At 41.2% G+C, this 20,412-nt stretch overlaps 1 protein-coding gene across 1 annotated transcript in view; it reads left to right on the forward strand.

Annotated features, from left to right (window-relative positions):
* The first annotated feature begins 919 nt into the window (after nt 1–919).
* Nucleotides 920–20,412, forward strand: part of HNF4A (hepatocyte nuclear factor 4 alpha) — a 193,956-nt gene continuing 174,463 nt past the window's right edge. The window contains exon 1 of the mRNA XM_073582422.1: nt 920–1,094. Within this exon, the coding sequence (XP_073438523.1) occupies nt 1,046–1,094 (49 nt within the window). The 5' untranslated portion in view covers nt 920–1,045. The remainder of the gene's footprint in view (nt 1,095–20,412) is intronic.

Below are 20,412 nucleotides of genomic sequence, written 5' to 3' on the forward strand. Positions count from 1 at the left end.
TTCTGTGAAGGAACTGAAATGTCGGTCCTCATTTTTAAACAATTTGGAGCACTGCCTACATTTTTGTATGTCACCCTGCATACAACAAGTCTTGCTATAAGATTTGCTGGGATTGTCGATGGAAGCTTCATCAGCAGTGTAATCATTAGTGATGAGCGAGTATACTCGTTGCTCGGGTTTTTCCGAGCATGCTCGGGTGTCCTCCGAGTATTTTGGCGTGCTCTGAGATTTAGTTTTTGTCGTCTTATCTGCATGATTTGCGAATTGTAGACAGGCTGAATACATGTGGGAATTCCCTAACAAACAGGCATTCCACACATGTATTCAGTCTGTCTAGCAGCTGCAAGTCATGCAGCTGAGGCGACGAAAACTAAATCTCCGAGCACGCCAAAATACTCGGGGGACACCTGAGCAACGAGTATACTCGCTCATCACTAGTAAACATGGCTACTTTAGGTTGAATCAAACCTTTTTGTTACCTTTACCTTTTTTGATTGAGTTGATAAATCCTTAAAACAAAGTCGCAAAACAATATTGATAGATAGATAGATAGATAGATAGATAAAAGCCTCCAGGCCTTGTGCCTACAAATATAATTATATAAAAGTTAGATGCGTTTATTTTTAATAGAAGTACATGTCATTTACTTATAAAATAAATCCTAAAATAATAATGTAATTAATAATTAGATCAAGTTCAATAATTAAGTGTAAATTTGTCTGTTATTTATAATTTCCGGACTACGCATTTCCTATGTATTGAGGAGAGGTGGGATGAGGCGCAGTAACCAGCGATGTTTGAGTTTCTGGCTTTGCGGTTGCTATAACTACAACCACCTTGTAGGTTGGTCACCATAAGAAGCTGGTTACTGTTTAACATGTCTTTCTACATTAGTCCTGATTATGAGAATCAATATGATAACAGCACGACACACACACTACCGTGCCTTGTTTTACAACACATCGCCTCGCAGCGCTCACTTGGTTGGACCTGTTTCGCCATTTCGGCTGTTAACTATTTTCTAAACTGAAGAAAGCTATAAGACATGGTCAATGTCAACACTGAGATCAACACCACCATGGAATTGACATACGGTAAGAGGGGGAAACTTTATATAATTCATCATGTCTGTATTTGAACTGAGTATTTTTGTGCTTTTATTTTATTTTGGGTTTTTCTGTCACACAAAAATGGTGTCAGATCAAAATGTCTCATAAGAGACAAACATGAGGGTTAAAATCACGTGTGACATGTATGTAAAGTGCATTTACTGTTTTTGCAATTTTTACCTTTTGAATTTCCAAAACATTTTTTGTGTTCAAATTTCTTGTTAAAACGTGAACAAAACAGACTTTGATCTTTAGCCTCACACTTTCCTTTCAGAGCTAACAAAGAAAGACATCCTTCTGTACCAGTCATGACTTGTATTGTTAAGATTGCTGTACATGTGTTTTTATTATGTATACCCTTCCTCCCATGTAAAGCGCCATGGAATAAATGGCGCTTTAATAATAATAATATTTTCATTGTATTTTATCACACTGTCTTACACTTCCAAGATTATTGATATTTGGGTTGTCTTTTTGGATTTATGGTTTTTTTGTGTGTTTTTTTGTTATTTTCTTTAATGTTATGTAAATTTTAAGAAGTTTTACCCTGATATTTATTTTTAGAAATAAATCGTAATTAACCCTATTTCTATATTTTATAATTATTAGTTTAGCTTTTTAAGTTGGTTACAATTTTTTAAAGTCTTCTGACTTACAAAGCGTCATTTAGAAAGAATTATTATATTATACCGCAGTAATATAAATATAATATCTTTCAAAATCATAGGCTTTTTTTTTTTTACTGACTATAACGCCTACTAAACAAGAAGACATGGCTTTTTTCACATAGTCAATATCCTTCAACAATAGGGAAGTATCGAACAGAGGAAGTACACACCTTAATGTAAAAAAAGATCCAAAGCAAATAAAATTCTGTGGTTAGCAAACAGATCTTTATAGAAAGTTAAGTGTCAGGGACGTGAATGAATTATTAGCTTATTCTAAAATCAACAAGACACCTGGTAAAAGCAGATTACTGAAAGACAGGATTGAAAATGTAGTGACTGCTTTGTATTAATGTTTATTATTTCTATAATGATCAAATAATAAATGTTTGCTTGGAATATTAAAATTGTAATATTATTCCATTACTATTATTTTTCTTGGGTATTTTTATTTTATTCTGTGTGTGTGTACATATATATATATATATATATATATATACTGTGTGTGTATATATATATATATATATATATATATATACATTTGTGTGAAAAGATGTTTGCCCCCTTCCTGATTTCCTATTCTTTTGCATGTTTGTCACACTTAAATGTTTCAGATCACCAAACAAATTTAAATATTAGACAAAGATAGCACAAGTAAACACAATAATGAAGTTTTTAAATGGAAGTCTTTATTATTAAGGGAAAAAGAAATCCAAACCTACAGGGCCCTTTATGAAAAAGTGATTGCCCTCCTTAAAGCATAAATTAACTGTGAACATTTATAATAACGAATCACCGTGCTACACTGAGATAGTAAGAGAAAATAATAGCTGAATACTCACTCGGTAATTGAGTTGGTGTAGAGTTTGTTCAAGAAACAAGTGTATGTTTCATCTGTTTGTAGATGAAGCCAATGGAATAACAGTAATGAGAATTCTAAAAGAAAATAATGGTCAAAGAATATGCTTGTATAATAACAATGTGTTAGCTTTGGGATAGCAGTACTAATGGATCTTAATGTCCGGGAAAAATCCCCTGGGGAAAAAATGATGGGTAAAGGTGGTGCCAAGGGGGCAGAAATCAGAGCGCTGGCTGTTGGTGCATTTTGGTAGAGAAGTTAGGCTTAAGGGGATGACACATAGATCTCTCCAAAGGCTGGATGCTGCGTGCGGTACGCTTACTTGTGCAGCCTGGTGCTCGGATGAGTAGGCTGGATGCTGCTGATGAGCTATTTTAACCCCCAATATCATCCATTTAGTGCTCAATACCGGTGTCTCCACGAATTAGGCCGTCATAACCCTAAAACCACACATGCTGCCTCTGCTTATACCGCAGTAAGTTTATACCATTTGTGGTCCAGCATATATACTCCAGTTTGGGCATTATACCCATTAATGATTGTGTCATCCCCTTAAGCCTAACTTCTCTACCAAAGCGCACCGACAGTCAGCGCTCTGATTTCTGCCCCCTTGGCACCACCTGTACCCATCATTTTTTCCCTGGGGATTTTTTCCAGGCATTAAGATCCATTAGTAAGTACTGCTATCCCAAAGCTAACACATTGCTATTGTACAAGCATATTCTTTGACCATTGTTTTCTATTATAATTCTCATTACTGTTATTCCATTAGCATCATCTACAAACAGATGAAACGCACACTTGTTTCTTGAACAAGCTCTACACCAACTCAATTACTGAGTGAGTATTCAGCTATTATTTTTTCTTACTATCTCAGTATAGTGCGGTGATTCTTTATTATAAATTCTTATAGCCTAGCATTTTTTACAGGAGTTGGCACAGAGCCTGTCGTTTTCACCTGCTGCATCTGAGATTCAACATTATTCCTTTCTTGAGTGGTTCAGCAACATTGTGTACATGAACCTATAAATTAACTGTGGTTTATCACATCTTTTGAGTTCATATTCCATAGTCACATACAGGCCTGATTACTGCCACACCTGTTCTCAATCAGAAAATCACTTATATAGGACCTGCCTGACAAAGTGAAATAGACCAAAAGTTCCTCAAAAGGTAGACATAATGTTGCGATCAAAAGAAATTCTGGAACAAGTGAGAAACAAAGTAATTGAGATATATCAGTATGGAAAAGGTTATAAAGCCATTTCTCAAGCTTTTGGACTCCGGCGAACCACTGTGAGAGTAATTATAGTCATTATCCATGAATAGCGAAAACATGGAACAGAGGTGAACTTTCCCAGGAGTGGCTAGTTGATCAAAATTACCCCATGATGATAAAATATGGCTTCATTAGGGCAAGTGTTGGTGAGAAAAAGCATCTCTTTTTATTTATTATTTTGTCTCTATATAGTTCATTGATAAGCAAATCAATTAGACATATGTACAGGTGCAGGTTGTTTTTTTTTTAACATGCATGTATGAACATGTGAGATTGCCTAGATTTTACAGACATATTGTTTTAATCCTGGGATAGGTGAAGGAGAGGTGATGTTATATAATATGTGTGTACAACATTATTTCTTTGGGGATGAAGCATAATACTGTATATGTATTCTTACTGCTAAAGCATTTGATAGATAGTGATTGGTTCTTCAGTTAGTACAACCACCCCATTAGCAATGAAAATGGGGTATAAAAAGCTTAAAAAATCATTTTATTATCACCTGATGAAGGCCTACTTGGCTGAAACGCGTTGTGTGTTTTTAATATGTTTTTATTGTCTTTTATAACATAAAATATCATCTGATTCAACATCAGAGATACTTGGTTCTTTGGCTATATAACCCTCTTATTCCAAATTGGGTTAAGGATCCTCTGAAGGAAGCGCCCTGAAATATCCTTATTCACAATATCCACGTGGAGGGAATTTTTTTCTGAGAGAGGAAAATCATCTCCATGTTATTATAGACGGGCAGCATACCAGTGGAAGGAACACCCTTGTTTGCAAACTTTTCTCTGTATTGTGCCTCCTTGCACAACCATACCAGGTGAGCAAAATTAAGTTGTACTTATCTCACCAAGTAAGATTCACTTGTCTATTACGCTTAGATAGCGCTCTCCCTCTCTTTCCCCTCATCCTCTCTTTCACAGGACCTCATAAAAAAAATCATTGTCAGTTATAACAAATGCTTTATTGCTGTTGTTGCTGCTAAGGGTGCCTCGCTCCAACCAGTTTTTAGGTTTAGGGGCAATCAGTTTTTCACACAGGGCCCTGTAGGTTTGGATTTCTTTTTCCCTTAATAATAAAGACCTTTGTTTAAAAACTGCATTTCGTGTCTATTTGTCTTATCTTTGTCAATATCTAAATTTATTTGGTAATATAAAACATTTAAGTATGACAAACATGCAAAAAATAGAAAATCAGGAAGGGGGCAAACACTTTTTCAAACATCTGTATATATACAGTACACAAAAAATAGAAAATCAGGAAGGGAGCAAACACTTTTTCAAACAACTGTATATATACAGTACACATATAATAAGATAAAAATGCCAATAATAATATTTGTTTTATATAGTAAAACAAATGAATCAAACTATATGCATTGGTCAAAATAAGTATTTGCTACTCGGCTGATTTTGCAAGTTTTCCCACCTACAAATAATGGCGAGGTCTGTAATTTTATCATATGTACACTTCAACTGTGAGAGACAGAATCTAAAAATTAAAAAAAACAGAAAATAACACTGCATGATTTTGAAACAATTAAATTGCATATTATTGCATGAAATAAGTATTTGATCACCTACCAACCAGCATAAATTCTGTATCTCACACACCTGTTACTTTTTCTTTAAGAAGCCCTCCTACTCTGCAGTCATTACCTGTAATAATTGCACCTGTTTGAACTTGTTACCTGTAAAAAATACACCTGTCCACACACTCAATTACACTCCAACCTCTCCACCATGGCCAAGACCAAAGAGCTGTCTAAGGATACTAGGGACAAAACTGTAGACCTGCACAAGGCATGAATGAGCTACAGGAGAATAGGCAAGCAGCTTGGTGGGAAGGCATTAACTGTTGACACAATTATTAGAAAACTGAAGAAACACAAAATGACTGTCAATCTTCCTTGGTCTGGTGCTCCACTCAAGGTCTCAACCTCTTGGGGTAAGGATGATTCTGAGAAAGATCAGGAATCAGCCCAGAACTACACAGGAGGACCTGGTAATTGACCTGAAGAGAGCTGGGACCACTGTGTAACACACTACACTGTCATGGTTTAAATCCAGCAGGGCAAAAAAGGTCCCCCTGCTCACGCCATCACATATCCAGGCGCGTATAAAGTTCGCCAATGACCATCTGGATGATCCAGAGAAGGCATGGGAAAATGTCATGTGGTCAGATGAGACAAAAATAGAAATTTTAGGTATCAATTCCAATTGCCATGGAGGAAGAAGAAGGATGACTACAACCTCAAGAACACCATCCCAGCAGTGAAGCATGGTGGGGAAACATCATACTTTGGGGGTACTTTTCTGCAAAGGGGACAGGATGATTTCACCGTATTGAATTGAGGATGGATGGGGTTATGAATCATGAGATTTTGGCAAACAACCTCCTTCCCTCAGTAAGAGCACTGAAGCTGGGTCGTGGCTGGGTCTTCCAGCATGACAATGACCCGAAACATACAGCCAGGGCAACAAAGTAGTGGCTCTGTAAGAAGCATTTCCAGGTCCTGGAGTGGCCTAGCCAGTCTCCAGACCTGAACCCAATAGAAACTCTCTGTTGCCCAGCAACAGACCCGAAACATGAAAGATCTGGAGATCTGTATGGAGGAGTGGGCCAAAATCCCTGCTGCAGGGTGTAAAAACTTGGTCAATAACTACAGGAAATGTTTGATCTAGGTAATTACAAACAACGGTTTCTGTTTTTCTGTTGTTGCATCAAATACATATTTCATGCAGTAAAATGCAAATTAATTATGTAAAAATCATATAATGTGAGTTTCTGTATTTTTTTTAAGATTCTGTGTCTCACAGGTGAAGTGTACCTACGATAAAAATTACAGACCTCTCCATTCTTTGTAAGTGGGAAAACGTGCAAAATCGGCAGTGTCTCAAATATTTATTTTCCCCACTGTATATATGGTTTGATTAATTTGTTTTACTTTAAAAAAAATGTAATTTAATATTTCAATATGAAAGAATATCATATATTTCATATGCATTTCTGAGTTTACATTTTTATTCTGTTGGAGCACAACTAAAGGGTAAATGACATTTTCTAAACAGTTGGGAATATAACCAGGTTCATTAACAATAATAATAAAAATTAAATCAACACAAAAATCCATAAATTACTCTCAAAAACTCCTCTGTGTATGTTCAAATATGCTTTTTTTCCACAATTTCAGGCCTTAGCATATCTAATTTCTTTTATATGGTTGCTAATTGTTCATCACAGTCCAGCGCACCGTTCAAGTTCAAAGTGAAAGGAAACCTGTGGAGGAAAAAAGGCATTTTTAACATATGCCATAAGAAATAGTAACATTTTTATTTTTGTCAGTATTGGTGGAAAAAATATCAAATTATTACTAATATTCCATAAAAAATGATCACCCCATATGGAGATACAATATTAGAGATAAATGCAAAACTTATTGTGCATGCCAGAGGCAAGTCCTCATTTTTTTTTTTACCTTGGTCCGTCTAGCCTACCAGAATGCCAAATGTTCGTCTTGTGGGCTTTAGCAGAAGATAACCCAATTTTCCAACGACCCTTGGACCAGCAGGTCGACAATAATTACCACTAAATACGAATATTATTATTAAAGTGTGGTTTAAATTAGTTGGAAATCTTATGGTTAGGTTATTCCAGGGGAGGACACAGACAGAAGAGGGCTCCTGTACAAGAACAATATATGGGCCCTTTGCAACTCAAAAGCTCACCATAATGGTCAATTCCACCAGCTTTGAACACAATAGTGGGTCCCCTGCCTCTTGGACCTCTGTGCAGCTGCATAGGTTGCCCTCATGTTCGCCCTTGGGTTATAGGAAAAGTTTTTGTATCATTTTGGTTTTTTTTGTCGTTGGTGTAGCGCCGGCAAAGAGCATATGTTGTCCCTTGGTAGCAGGAGAGCATTCATAGAAGACTCATCCTCTAGGTCACCATCTCTTCTGTTATGAAGCCATGTTATTATGGATCCTGGGTATGTTATATATATATTGTATATATGTTATATTCTCACTATTGCTCAAGGGCGGATTATGCAAATTACTGAGAAGCCCCTTCCATTCCTTTTCATTCTGTACTGGTGGGAAGAAATAACTTTGCTGCATTCAGTTACAGCTGTAACATCCTCCATAAATGTATTTTACATGTAGAATGGTTTCACGTGACAGTTTTGCCTTTTATTACGTTGCTTGGAAATACCCGGAGATTTTTGTTGAGAGTAATATATGGGGCGTTACTAGATAAGGGCAGAGGAGACGTAAATGCCATCTGTACATTATAGAAGACATGTCAGCTCCCCTGATAGATCTGTTCTAATAAATTGTTCTCTGCCCCAAAGTATAACAAATATGGAGCATCTTTTCTTATAACAATACATTAAGCTGTTCCTCTGTTATTATTCCTAGAAATGTATGAATAAATTAACAACTTGGTGGCACAAAGGAGGGGATGTTCTTTGCGGTGTCTGATATTATCCAATCAGGGCTGGCAGAGTCAGACGTAGAGACACTCCCCTTTAACAAAAGGAATGGAAATATGTCAATTTATTCATAATTTTACAGGCAAAACAATAAGGGAACTGCACAACACAATGTTGCAAAATGACACAATCCAGATTTTATCATCAATGTGGAATACGACCACGTAAGAAACTAGATATGTCCGGAGAGATGACAAGTCCTCTTTAAAGTGGGTGCACGATTAAAAAAAATGTACAAAAGGAAGTGAAGGTTAAAAAATAAATGACAAAGAATAAAAAATAGATTACATATATATACACACGCACATACTCAACTGCTCTAACCCCTGTGGTTGCAGAACAGGAAGTGACAAAACATCCTGTTCTTTGGTCAATTGACCATTGAGCCTTGTGGTTGGCTGGCTGCAGTAGTCAGATGACTGACCACTGCAGCCAGTCACAGGTAATCGAAGTATCGATCATCATTGCTTCTTGTCTCCCAGGAGACCACTATAGAAGCCTGGACTGAGTTACATGGGTTAGTTCATTCATTTATCAACCATCCCTTATTTCTGTACATTTAGGTCTGATAGCTCCTTTAAGGAGTTAAATTACTTTAGTTATTATTTGTAAATCTAAAGGAGGTGGTCACCCAAAACATGCGTGAGTACTATTACCTATTGTAGTGAAGCGAGCCTATCTATACTTTTTACCATGAGTAGCCCCTAAAAATGTTTTCCCATATCTTGAGGATCATACTCTGACCTTGAACTCAAAAATGCATTTCACCACTCTGATGCTCTGCTCCCAGATGAAGCATCTTTGGCCAGTCCAAGATCAGTATTTCCTACTCTAAAAGGGGGGCAAAAATAACCCCTGGACCAGGCTAGCACCATTTCTCTACATAAAGCAATATGCCAGCCAGGCTTCGTAATTTGTGGAGTTTTCCAATCACAATAAATGATGCCATTTTGTTATGATGTGCATTATTTACTAATCTGTAGAGATGCATCGATTGGGATGCCCATCAATTCCTTAAGTGAAGCTAGTCATAATCCAGTGTACAGTAAATGACAGCTATCCTCGGCACAAAGTGATCAAATAATATCTTACGTTACACAGTCCACAAATAACACTGCTATACAGTAGCAAAATAAGTCTATTATACCGTGGCCATATAAAATTGCTATAAAGTCCACAAATAACACTGCTATACAGTAGCAAAATAAGTCTATTATGCAGTGCCCAAATAAAATTGCCATACAGTTTTCACATAAAATTGCCATACAGTCCCCAAATAATACTGCCAAACAAAGCTACTATGCAAAGCTAACATAATATTGCTATACAGTACAGTGCTCAAAAAAAGTTGACATATAGATGTTTAATAATAGCAACTTATAATTACCAAATATATAATCCCAGAGCACAAACTATACCATTATATAATGCCATACAGTACCCATATAATCATACTCTAACAATAGTTGCACAGGAATCTAAAAAAAAAATACAGTGACCCAATAATACTGCCATGCAGTGCCCAGATGATATCACTGACAATTGCAAAAATGATATCAAGTGCTCTAATTTATCCCAAACTCATTATAAATAGGAAAAGAAAAATGATGTCCCTATCGTATGCTGGTTTACGCTGCGGTATTGCAGCACAATGTGGCAGCACACAGTGTCTGCACCTTTATGGAGGGATTGCGGTGTTACATGAGAAAATTGTTCATGGAATATATTTTTGTGTACACAGCTCAAAAGATAAATGATCGAGATCACTCCTTATAATAATTACATGTTTCTTCCTCTTTTTTGTTTTAAAGGGAACCTGTCACCTGTTTCATATCTGTTCAAACCACAGGCATCACGAATCAGAGCCTTGCTGGAACCGTAGGAGCCCCGTATATTACTCTCTGATACGTCAGCATTTCAGAAACAATTTATGGTAACGATCTGGCTTGGGACCATATACAGAGAAGAGACTAGTCCAACACTGTCCGGACACGCTTTCCCAGCGCCGCTCTAGTTGAAGTCTCTCCTGTAGATAAGAGACATGTCACCTCTAGCAGCGCTGGGAAAAGCCAGCGAGAGACAGAGCCAGGCTAGTCTGGGCAGCATGGATCAGGTGACAGGTCCCTTTTAATTATGTATAAAGATGCGTTATCATCACTGGTATGCTGGTCAGTTCCTCCCAATCCTTCTCCCCAGCTGCAGGCTACTGGTCTTTATAATGCACTACCCAACCCAACCTGCTGTCTATTCAATTTAAAGGAGTGTTTCATACAGTGCAGTTGTGGCGCCCCTGAGGCTTCAGTCGCCACAGATGTACTGCACCTTCTCCTAAGGTGTAGTGCCCCACCATCCAGGTAGGCTGGGAACTCCTTTCCGCATTCCAACACCTGCACCCCACACACAGGATAGTTCAGCAGGGACCCATCCATGCTTTATGCTGGAAAGGTCATAGGGTGCCTTTTGTGGTCCCTGGCTCTCGTAACACGAGAGGTGCTGGGGAGGCGGGTGGAGTTAGATATAAAAGAGTGGGAAGAGTGAGAGTTAGTGGTTAGTTGGTTAGAGGAGAGAGAAGAGAGAAGATGGGTGTCTGAGGGACGTGCTGCAGCAGGTCCCAGTGATCTGGGCTGCTGGCACGAGAAAGACCAGAGAAAGAGACTGATAAGATTGATAACCTAACCTTCCATAAGAGAGAGAGAACAGATCGGAACGAAGGAGAATAGAAGGACGGTGGGAAGCTGGTTGAAGAAAGATAGAGAACCCTTCCAGTCCAGAGAGCGCAAAGGCCGGGGCCCGGTCCCCGAGGTTGATTGGATCTTTATGTCCGGCAACAGACACCGGAGGAGTAGTGAGCCACTAACGCCTTGCTCCCATCATAGACTTGGGACACAACAGCAACTGAATAGAGAGCCGGGACGCAATGAGGAGTCCCCGAAGCAGGCTACTGCTGTCTGTCATACAAGTAAAGACTAGGAACACCTAGAGAGAGGCATTCCAGGGTAACTAAGTACTGGAGTGCTTCGCGCCTAAAGGCACATTGGAGGAGTCGTTCAGTAAGGTACATGTTGGCGGAGTGTGGAGGGGAGAATCCTATCCTGCCTGGAGGTTGGCTGGAGCCCTGACCTGGAGAACACAGTATGGAGGCAGGCAGTTGAGTGAACTGCAAACAGTGAGTATAGCTTTGGAACTGCATACTCTGGTGTCCTCCAGTTATTCCCGCACCACTACACCTGGGTACCAGCCTCCATACCATTCTGCACCTCTCCTCATCCATTGCACCTACACTGCCCTGGGACTACAGCTCCACCTGTGGGGAGCTACACCATCTTTGCTGCACCACACCATCAGTCCCAGCGGATCTGCATGCAGCATTGGCTCAACATCTTACTTGCCAAACACCACGGGTGGCGTCACGAACTATTCATATAAACTTTAACATCATTAACGTCACCGCCATTGATATTGGGCGCCCAGGGCCACGGACCGGGTCACCGCTGCTGTGACACATTCCTGCCTTGACACCGGCCCGGTACCGAGTACACCACTCAGTGGGCACAAATCACTAGGGTTTCTGGCAAATGTTTTTTTGCTATGTGCTGCCATTTTGGTGACATATTTTTATGATATCACCACTATACCTATTGATCAGCTGCTACAGCCATATGATGTGGAGCTTGGTAACCCAGTCACTGAAACCGAAAACAAGTTTCTTATACATGTTAAGATTTTTTCACAATCTTGAGCCTATAGGGGTTGTCTGAGACTTTAACATTGATGGCCTATTCTTAGAATAGGTCATCAATGTCTGATTGGTGGGGGTCAAACACCCGGCTCCCCCGCTGACCAGCTGTTCACAGTGTCGGTGGCAGTGAGCAGAACTGCTCAGTTAGGCCTTTTTCACACTTCTATTTTTTGTCGTCAGTCAAAATCCACCAGTTTGAGAAAAAAAAACGGATCCGCCCCTTTTTTGGCGGATCCTTTTTTCTCCCCCCCATAGACTTGCATTAGTGGCGGATTTTGACTGACGGTTGTCCGTTTTTGGACGGATCCGTTAGAATTGTAGCGTCTCCTGGGTGGAGCAGACGGACTCTGAAACTTTTTTGTAGAGGCGGACTGCTATTTGCAAGGGCGCATGCCCGGCACATTTGCACGGACAAGCATTTTAACCCCTCAATAGCGTTCTGGAAGCGGCGTAAAAATCTCTCTCTCTCCCCTTTTCCAGGCGGTTCCTTTAAATTTCATTCCTTTGACGGCTGCAGAGGATCCGACCATAAAACGGAGCCGGTCAACCGTTTGTTCTCAAATGGAAACGGATCCTTTTTTTATTCTTTGGCGCATTTCAACTGACGTCAAAAAAATGGAAAAGTGAAAAAGGCCTTACGGGGCAGAACAGCACAGCTCTGTCAACTGTCTAGCGGCCAAGGGCGGGTACTGCACATCTGCCACCTATTCAAATTAATAGGGGGTGGAAGTGGAGTACTTGGTCATGGACACTATTCTGTGCTGTGCAGCTTCGTAACTGAGCAGTTCAGGTCGACTTGCAACCGGTACTGCCAGACCGGTGGCAGCTTTAGCTGACTTGCGGAAATGGGTGCACACCCTGCATACCTTTACAAGTAGCTCAAGCAAATCTGGGTAGGTTTCAAAAACTGCAGAACCACTAAGTTGAGCATGTCGGCCAGGCATGGTACATGTGCAATCTTGCCAAGTTTCAGAGCCTCCACCATGGGACTCGTGCTGGTGTAAGTGTAGGGGGTATGATATATTACATTTGTTTATGCCTCTGCCTTTCTCTTTTGTATATGTTTATTTGTAATATACGATGGCACTACTACACGATATAGTGTATTACTACTCTTATATAATGATACTGCTACACTGTTAAGTGTATTACCGTGTCTTGCTGAATGTATATATGTTTAATGTTATACTGTTGTAATGCTGCTATGTATAGTGTATAGGGTAAGTGCAGTTACTGGATTGGCCACTAGATGGTGGCATTATAGTGTACAGAGCTTTCAGCTAGTGAATAGTATAGGAACGGGTTAACTGTAGGAGGGGCTGCTGTGTGGTAAGCTAGGAGTCTTCCTTTAGGTAGTTAGAAGGGCGAGGGTGCCCAAATAGTCCACATGGGCTCTAGGCCCAGGATGCCACAGCAGTCGCATAACATTAAAGAAGAGTAGCTTAGCCATTTGGAGTCTATAGGACAGAAGTATGGTGTCAAGCAACAGGATTGCAGCAGTTCATAACTGGAGAAAGGAAGCGGTCTGGGAAAGTACTGTTCTGGTGCACACAGATGCCCGCTTGGTGCCATGTCCTCCAGGTAAGGGGTCCAGCCAACTTCCAGGTAGATCAGGTTACACCTCTCCAGGACTTCCTTCAGTATATGCCTATCTTGGCCATTTCACTGTGCTGGCTTACAGCCTCTTCTGCCCAACACTTCACAGTCAGTGTCCCAGGCCGGCAGCTGCGGACCTTGTCGGGTGATGTCCTCTCTGTGTCCCCTTGCTCCCTTTTAGCTGCCTTTCTGGCAAAGATAACTGTGGCTTGTGGCTGAAGCACCTACTGGTGCCTCTGCCTCCGGCTTGCTAGTTGAGTCCGCTGATTGCTCCACTAGGCTAGGGGGCCGGTACCCTCTTGCGACCTGGTCTCTCCAATACTGGATTGGGCCCCATGGGTGACTCTCGCACATCCCGTGACCCTAAGACCCCTTCTGCTCTATGGGAGCTTCTTTCTGTCTGTTTCCTTAAGCTTTCCAGGGAGCTGCTTGTCAGCACATCTGCTCCCTTTCCTTCTGAACTCTTCTTCTGCAGCCACTCCTGACAGGGAGCTGCTTCACTGCATGTCTCTCTCCTTTCCTTTCTCTTTCTGGACTGATCTGTCCTGCTCTCTAAACTCCTCCTCTCTTCCTACCATCTCTACCCACCTCCCAACACCGTTTACTACCCAGCCAGGGATGAGACCATCCTCCATTAGGGTACTCCAGGGTGCCCTGCTACTGTAGTGTGTGTTGGGTGCAGGTGTTAGAGTCCTGGATGGTGCTCCCTTACCTGAGAATGGAGTACCACACCTCTGGGTGAGGTGCAGTACCTCTATGGTGATTGGACCCTCAGCGTACCCCAAATTACCTGAGAGCTGGCTGGATCACAGACCCGGAGCACACAGCACTCCGGCTGGGGATTCTAACTGGAAGAACTGTGAGTAAAAGTGTGAAGACTGCACTCCACTGTGTCCTCTGATTTATTTACAGCATCACCTGCCTTGCACTACATCCACCATCATCTCATTAAACACCATAACTGCCCTGGGGCCTAGCTTTACCCGTGGAGAACTGTACCAACTCTGCTGTGTCACCAACTGCCCCAGTGGATCTAAACTGCAGCCTCGGCCATATTATGATTGCTGAACACCACGGGTGGCATCACGAATTATTGCCATCTTTATTTCCAAAAATCATTCTTTATTTACATTGCATGCTTCTCTCTCTGGTCAGCCCACTGCCTCTTCCTGACTGTTGCAGTGCTGTGGATCCCTTCCCCTCTGCACTGCTGTACTCGCTCTGAATGGCACCTTCCCAGGTTGGGTCAGTGACTTCATCGCCCACCACCTCATCTTCCACTTCAGCACTCTGGTCCTCCTGACTTGTTGACTTAACAACATCAATTGTTGGCAACTGTTGGAATAATGCATATTGATCTGTATGTATTGCAACAACTACTACTGTACTGTTTTATATATTGTGCATATTGTGAGATTGTTAACAAAGTTCAGTGACAAAGGAAGAAAGGCACAACAACTGCATTCATGTGTGGCATAGGCGCCTAGCACACAGAGACCCAGAAGCAATAAGGAAGTTAGTTCAAAAGCAACTAGCTGAGGACATTACAATTGATCTATGTAACCAGATAATGAAATGTACTAGCTGCATCAAAGGGAAAATGTCTAGAAAAGCTTTTCCTAAGATAAGTACTTCAAGAACAGAACAGACACTAGATTTAATACATACAGATGTCTGTGGTCCAATGAGCACTCAGACTCCTGGGAAGAAGAGATATTTTCTCACATTTATTGATGATCATTCAAGATATACAGTTGTCCATCTGCTTCACAGCAAGAAAGAAGTTCCAGAGAAACTTGAAGTATATCTAGCTGAGGTATATAATAAATTTGGGAGAATGCCAAAGATTCTACGTGCAGATAATGGGACTGAATACACAAGTAATGAGACACAGAGCATTTTAAAGAAAAATAGAATCCTATTTCAGACCACTGTACCGTACAATCCTGAGCAAAATGGTGTCGCGGAAAGAAGAAACCGAACACTCTGTGAAAGTGGAAGAAGTATGTTGTTTGATGCAAATCTGCCCACAGCATATTGGGGTGAAGCAATCATGACATCTTGCTATCTTCAGAACAGACTACCAGGTAAAGCTACAGGAGAAAACTCCGTTTGAGCAATGGAACAGCAGAAAGCCAAAACTTCATCATATAAGAATATTCGGAAGTAAAGCGCTTGTACATGTTCCCAAAAAAAGGCGAACTAAGTGGGAATCTCACGCTAAGGAAGGGATCCTGGTAGGCTAAAGTGAAACCCAGAAAGGTTATGGGATTCTACACCCAGAAAGAAACAAGGTCACAATAAGTAGAGATGTAGTGATTGATGAGAACTTTGTGTCCCCCAAGTTTTGTGACATCACACCAGTAGTCCAGCTGAAGTCACAATTACAAGACAATAACAAGGAGGTCATTTGGCTAAGACAATTGATGGATGATCTTGGCACACCGTCAACTCAGCCGACGGTGATTTATGAGGACAACCAAGGATGCATTAAACTTACATGCAGTGAAAAGATCAATGCTAGAACCAAGCACATTGACGTCAGACATCATCATTTACGTGATTTGATAGATCGTGGCATAATTCAGTTCATCTATTGTGAAACTGATAAGATGGCAGCTGACATTATGACAAAGCCATTGCCACGAGCCAGGTTCCAAGAATTGAGAACCACACTGGGACTAAGAGGATAAGTAGTTGTTGAGTGGGGGTGTTGGAATAATGCATATTGATCTGCATGTATTGCAACAACTACTACTGTACTGTTTTACATATTGTGCATATTGTGAGATTGTTAACAAAGTTCAGTGACAAAAAAAAAAAAAGCAGACAGGATGCCCCCTCCTTCTCTTCCTCTCTTGTTGCTCCCATGCTGCAAGCCACAGCAGATACCAGACTGATCACATTTCATGCTGTAAGCTGTTCAACCTGGATATGAATAAATCTACATTCTGTGTTGCTGACTCTGGATGTTACGCTGATTAATCCGCTGCTAACAGCAACCGTGTCTCATTATCATCTACCTCTTGGGACATTAATTGCCGTTTCCCACAGTCGTCTTCTTATGACTGTGGCTGCTCAAATATTTGGGCATCACAACATGTGATCTACTCATGTCCCTCTTGAAACGTGCAGGGCGAGAGGCCAGGATACATACTGGAAACATTATCTACCATCCAGCCGACCACCTGCTCGCACTGTTCTGGCTTCAAGAGTGGTGAACAGCGCCACCCAGCAAAGTGGGACAGGAAGCTAGGTCTTGTAGATGAGCATGTTTTTTTAGCTTCTTCAGCATGCACAGTTTCATCTGGCCCATGGCCTCTGTGTGCACCAGCAGCAGCACATCCACTTCCCCATCTCTTACTGCATGCCTTGCGCATTTCAAATTAGGTACAGTGGGGCAAATAAGTATTTAGTCAGTCAGCAATAGTGCAAGTTCCACCACTTAAAAAGATGAGAGGCGTCTGTAATTTACATCATAGGTAGACCTCAACTATGGGAGACAAACTGAGAAAAAAAAATCCAGAAAATCACATTGTCTGTTTTTTTTTCATTTTATTTGCATATTATGGTGGAAAATAAGTATTTGGTCAGAAACTAAATTTCATCTCAATACTTTGTGATATATCCTTTGTTGGCAATGACAGAGGTCAAACGTTTTCTGTAAGTCTTCACAAGGTTGCCACACACTGTTGTTGGTATGTTGGCCCATTCCTCAATGCAGATCTCCTCTAGAGCAGTGATGTTTTTGGCTTTTCGCTTGGCAACACGGACTTTCAACTCCCTCCAAAGGTTTTCTATAGGGTTGAGATCTGGAGACTGGCTAGGCCACTCCAGGACCTTGAAATGCTTCTTACGAAGCCACTCCTTCGTTGCCCTGGCGGTGTGCTTTGGATCATTGTCATGTTGAAAGACCCAGCCACGTTTCATATTCAATGCCCTTGCTGATGGAAGGAGGTTTGCACTCAAAATCTCATGATACATGGCCCCATTCATTCTTTCATGTACCCGGATCAGTCGTCCTGGCCCCTTTGCAGAGAAACAGCCCCAAAGCATGATGTTTCCACCACCATGCTTTACAGTAGGTATGGTGTTTGATGGATGCAACTCAGTATTCTTTTTCCTCCAAACACGACAAGTTGTGTTTCTACCAAACAGTTCCAGTTTGGTTTCATCAGACCATAGGACATTCTCCCAAATCTCCTCTGGATCATCCAAATGCTCTCTAGCAAACTTCAGACGGGCCCGGACATGTAGAGGCTTAAGCAGTGGGACACGTCTGGCACTGCAGGATCTGAGTCCATGGTGGCGTAGTGTGTTACTTATGGTAGGCCTTGTTACATTGGTCCCAGCTCTCTGCAGTTCATTCACTAGGTCCCCCCCGCGTGGTTCTGGGATTTTTGCTCACCGTTCTTGTGATCATTCTGACCCCACGGGGTGGGATTTTGCGTGGAGCACCAGATCGAGGGAGATTATCAGTGGTCTTGTATGTCTTCCATTTTCTAATTATTGCTCCCACAGTTGATTTCTTCACTCCAAGCTGGTTGGCTATTGCAGATTCAGTCTTCCCAGCCTGGTGCAGGGCTACAATTTTGTTTCTGGTGTCCTTTGACAGCTCTTTGGTCTTCACCATAGTGGAGTTTGGAGTCAGACTGTTTGAGGGTGTGCACAGGTGTCTTTTTATACTGATAACAAGTTTAAACAGGTGCCATTACTACAGGTAATGAGTGGAGGAAAGAGGAGACTCTTAAAGAAGAAGTTACAGGTCTGTGAGAGCCAGAAATCTTGATTGCTTGTTTCTGACCAAATACTTATTTTCCACCATAATATGCAAATAAAATGAAAAAAAAACAGACAATGTGATTTTCTGGATTTTTTTTCTCAGTTTGTCTCCCATAGTTGAGGTCTACCTATGATGTAAATTACAGACGCCTCTCATCTTTTTAAGTGGTGGAACTTGCACTATTGCTGACTGACTAAATACTTTTTTGCCCCACTGTATATAATATATGCCTGCAAAATCTCCTGTAGTAATAGGGAAATGAAAATATGCAGCCCTGAAAAGGACTTTTGTTTTTAACCCCTTAATGACCGGAGCTTTTTTCGATTTTTCATTTTCGATTTTCGCTCTCCTTCTTTCCAGAGCCATAACTTTTTTATTTTGACATCAATATGGCCATGTGAGTTTTACTTTTGAACAACACCATTGGGTTTACCATGTCGTGTACTCGAAAGCAGGGAAAAAATTCCAAGTACGGTGAAATTGCAAAAAAAGTGCAATCCCACACTTGTTTTTTGATAGGTTTTTTTGCTAGGTTCTCTAAATGCTAAAACTGACCTACCATTATGATTCTCCAGGTCATTACGAGTTCATAGACACCAAACATGTCTAGGTTCTCTTTTATCTAAGTGGTGAAAACAAAATCCAAAGTTTGCTAAAAAAAAGCACAATCTTCCGAGACCCGAAGTGTCTCCATTTTTCGTGATCAGGGGTCGGGTAAGTGCTTATTTTTTGTGTGCTGGTCTGATGCTTTTAATGATACCACTTTTATGCAGATACGTTCTTTTGATCGCCCGTTATTACATTTTAATGCAATGCCGCGGCGACCAAAAACCGTAAGGCTAAGTTCACACGTAGCGGAACTCTTGCGGAAATTACCGCGAGAGTTCCGGAATTTCATTCCGCGGGAAAATCGCATTTTAAATTCCCGCGATTTTCCCGTGGAAAAACTAGCATTTTGCAAGCGTAATTAGCTTGCAAAATGCTAGCGTTTTCCAAGCGATCTGTAGCATCGCTTGGAGAACTGATTGACAGGTTGGTCACACTCGTCAAACATAGTGTTTGACAAGTGTGACCAACTTTTTACTACTGAGGCTGCCTATGCAGCCTCAGTAGTAAAGGATAAAATGTAAAAAAATAAAAAAAAATAAAAAATGGTGTTATTCTTACCTTCAGACGTCCTGTGCAGCCTTCCCACCTCTCTCCACGCTCCTGTTCCCAGTAGTCCTTTGCGAAAATGCCCGCGATGACGTCCGTTCTCGCGGGATCGCGACGTCTCGCGGTAATTCGCGATGACCGCGAGAACGGACGTCATCGCGGGCATTTTCGCAAAGGCTTACTGGGAACGGGAGCATGGAGAGAGGCGGGAAGGCTGCGCGGGACGTCGGATGGTGAGAATAACAATATTTTTTATTTTAAATTCTATTTTTTACAGGGATATGGTACCCAAAGCCCGGAGGACAGTCTCCTCTCCTCCGGACCGTGGGTACCATCCGCAATTGTTCTGCTTACTTTTCGCATGGTGTGCACAGCCACATGCGGGAAGTAAACGGAACAATGCATTCCTATGGGTGCGGGATCGCCGCGATTCCGCAAAATTAATGAGCATGCTGCGTTTTTTACCGCGAAACGATTCCGCCACGGTAAAAACCGCAGCATTAGCACAGCATTGCGGAATCCCATAGGAATGCATGGGAAGCTTATTTTTTGCGGCAAAATCGCGCGGTTAAAACCGCCACGGAAATGTGAAAAAAACGCCACGTGTGAACTCAGCCTAATTCTGGAGTTTTGATTTTTTTCTCACTACGCCGTTTAGCGATTGGGTTAATCCTTTTTTTATTGATAGATTCTGAACGCGGCGATACCAAATATGTGTAGGTTTGA

This window comes from Dendrobates tinctorius, unplaced genomic scaffold (genome assembly GCF_039654945.1).
Source record: "Dendrobates tinctorius isolate UK_male_01 unplaced genomic scaffold, ASM3965494v1 ptg000071l, whole genome shotgun sequence".
Classification (NCBI taxonomy): domain Eukaryota; kingdom Metazoa; phylum Chordata; class Amphibia; order Anura; family Dendrobatidae; genus Dendrobates; species Dendrobates tinctorius.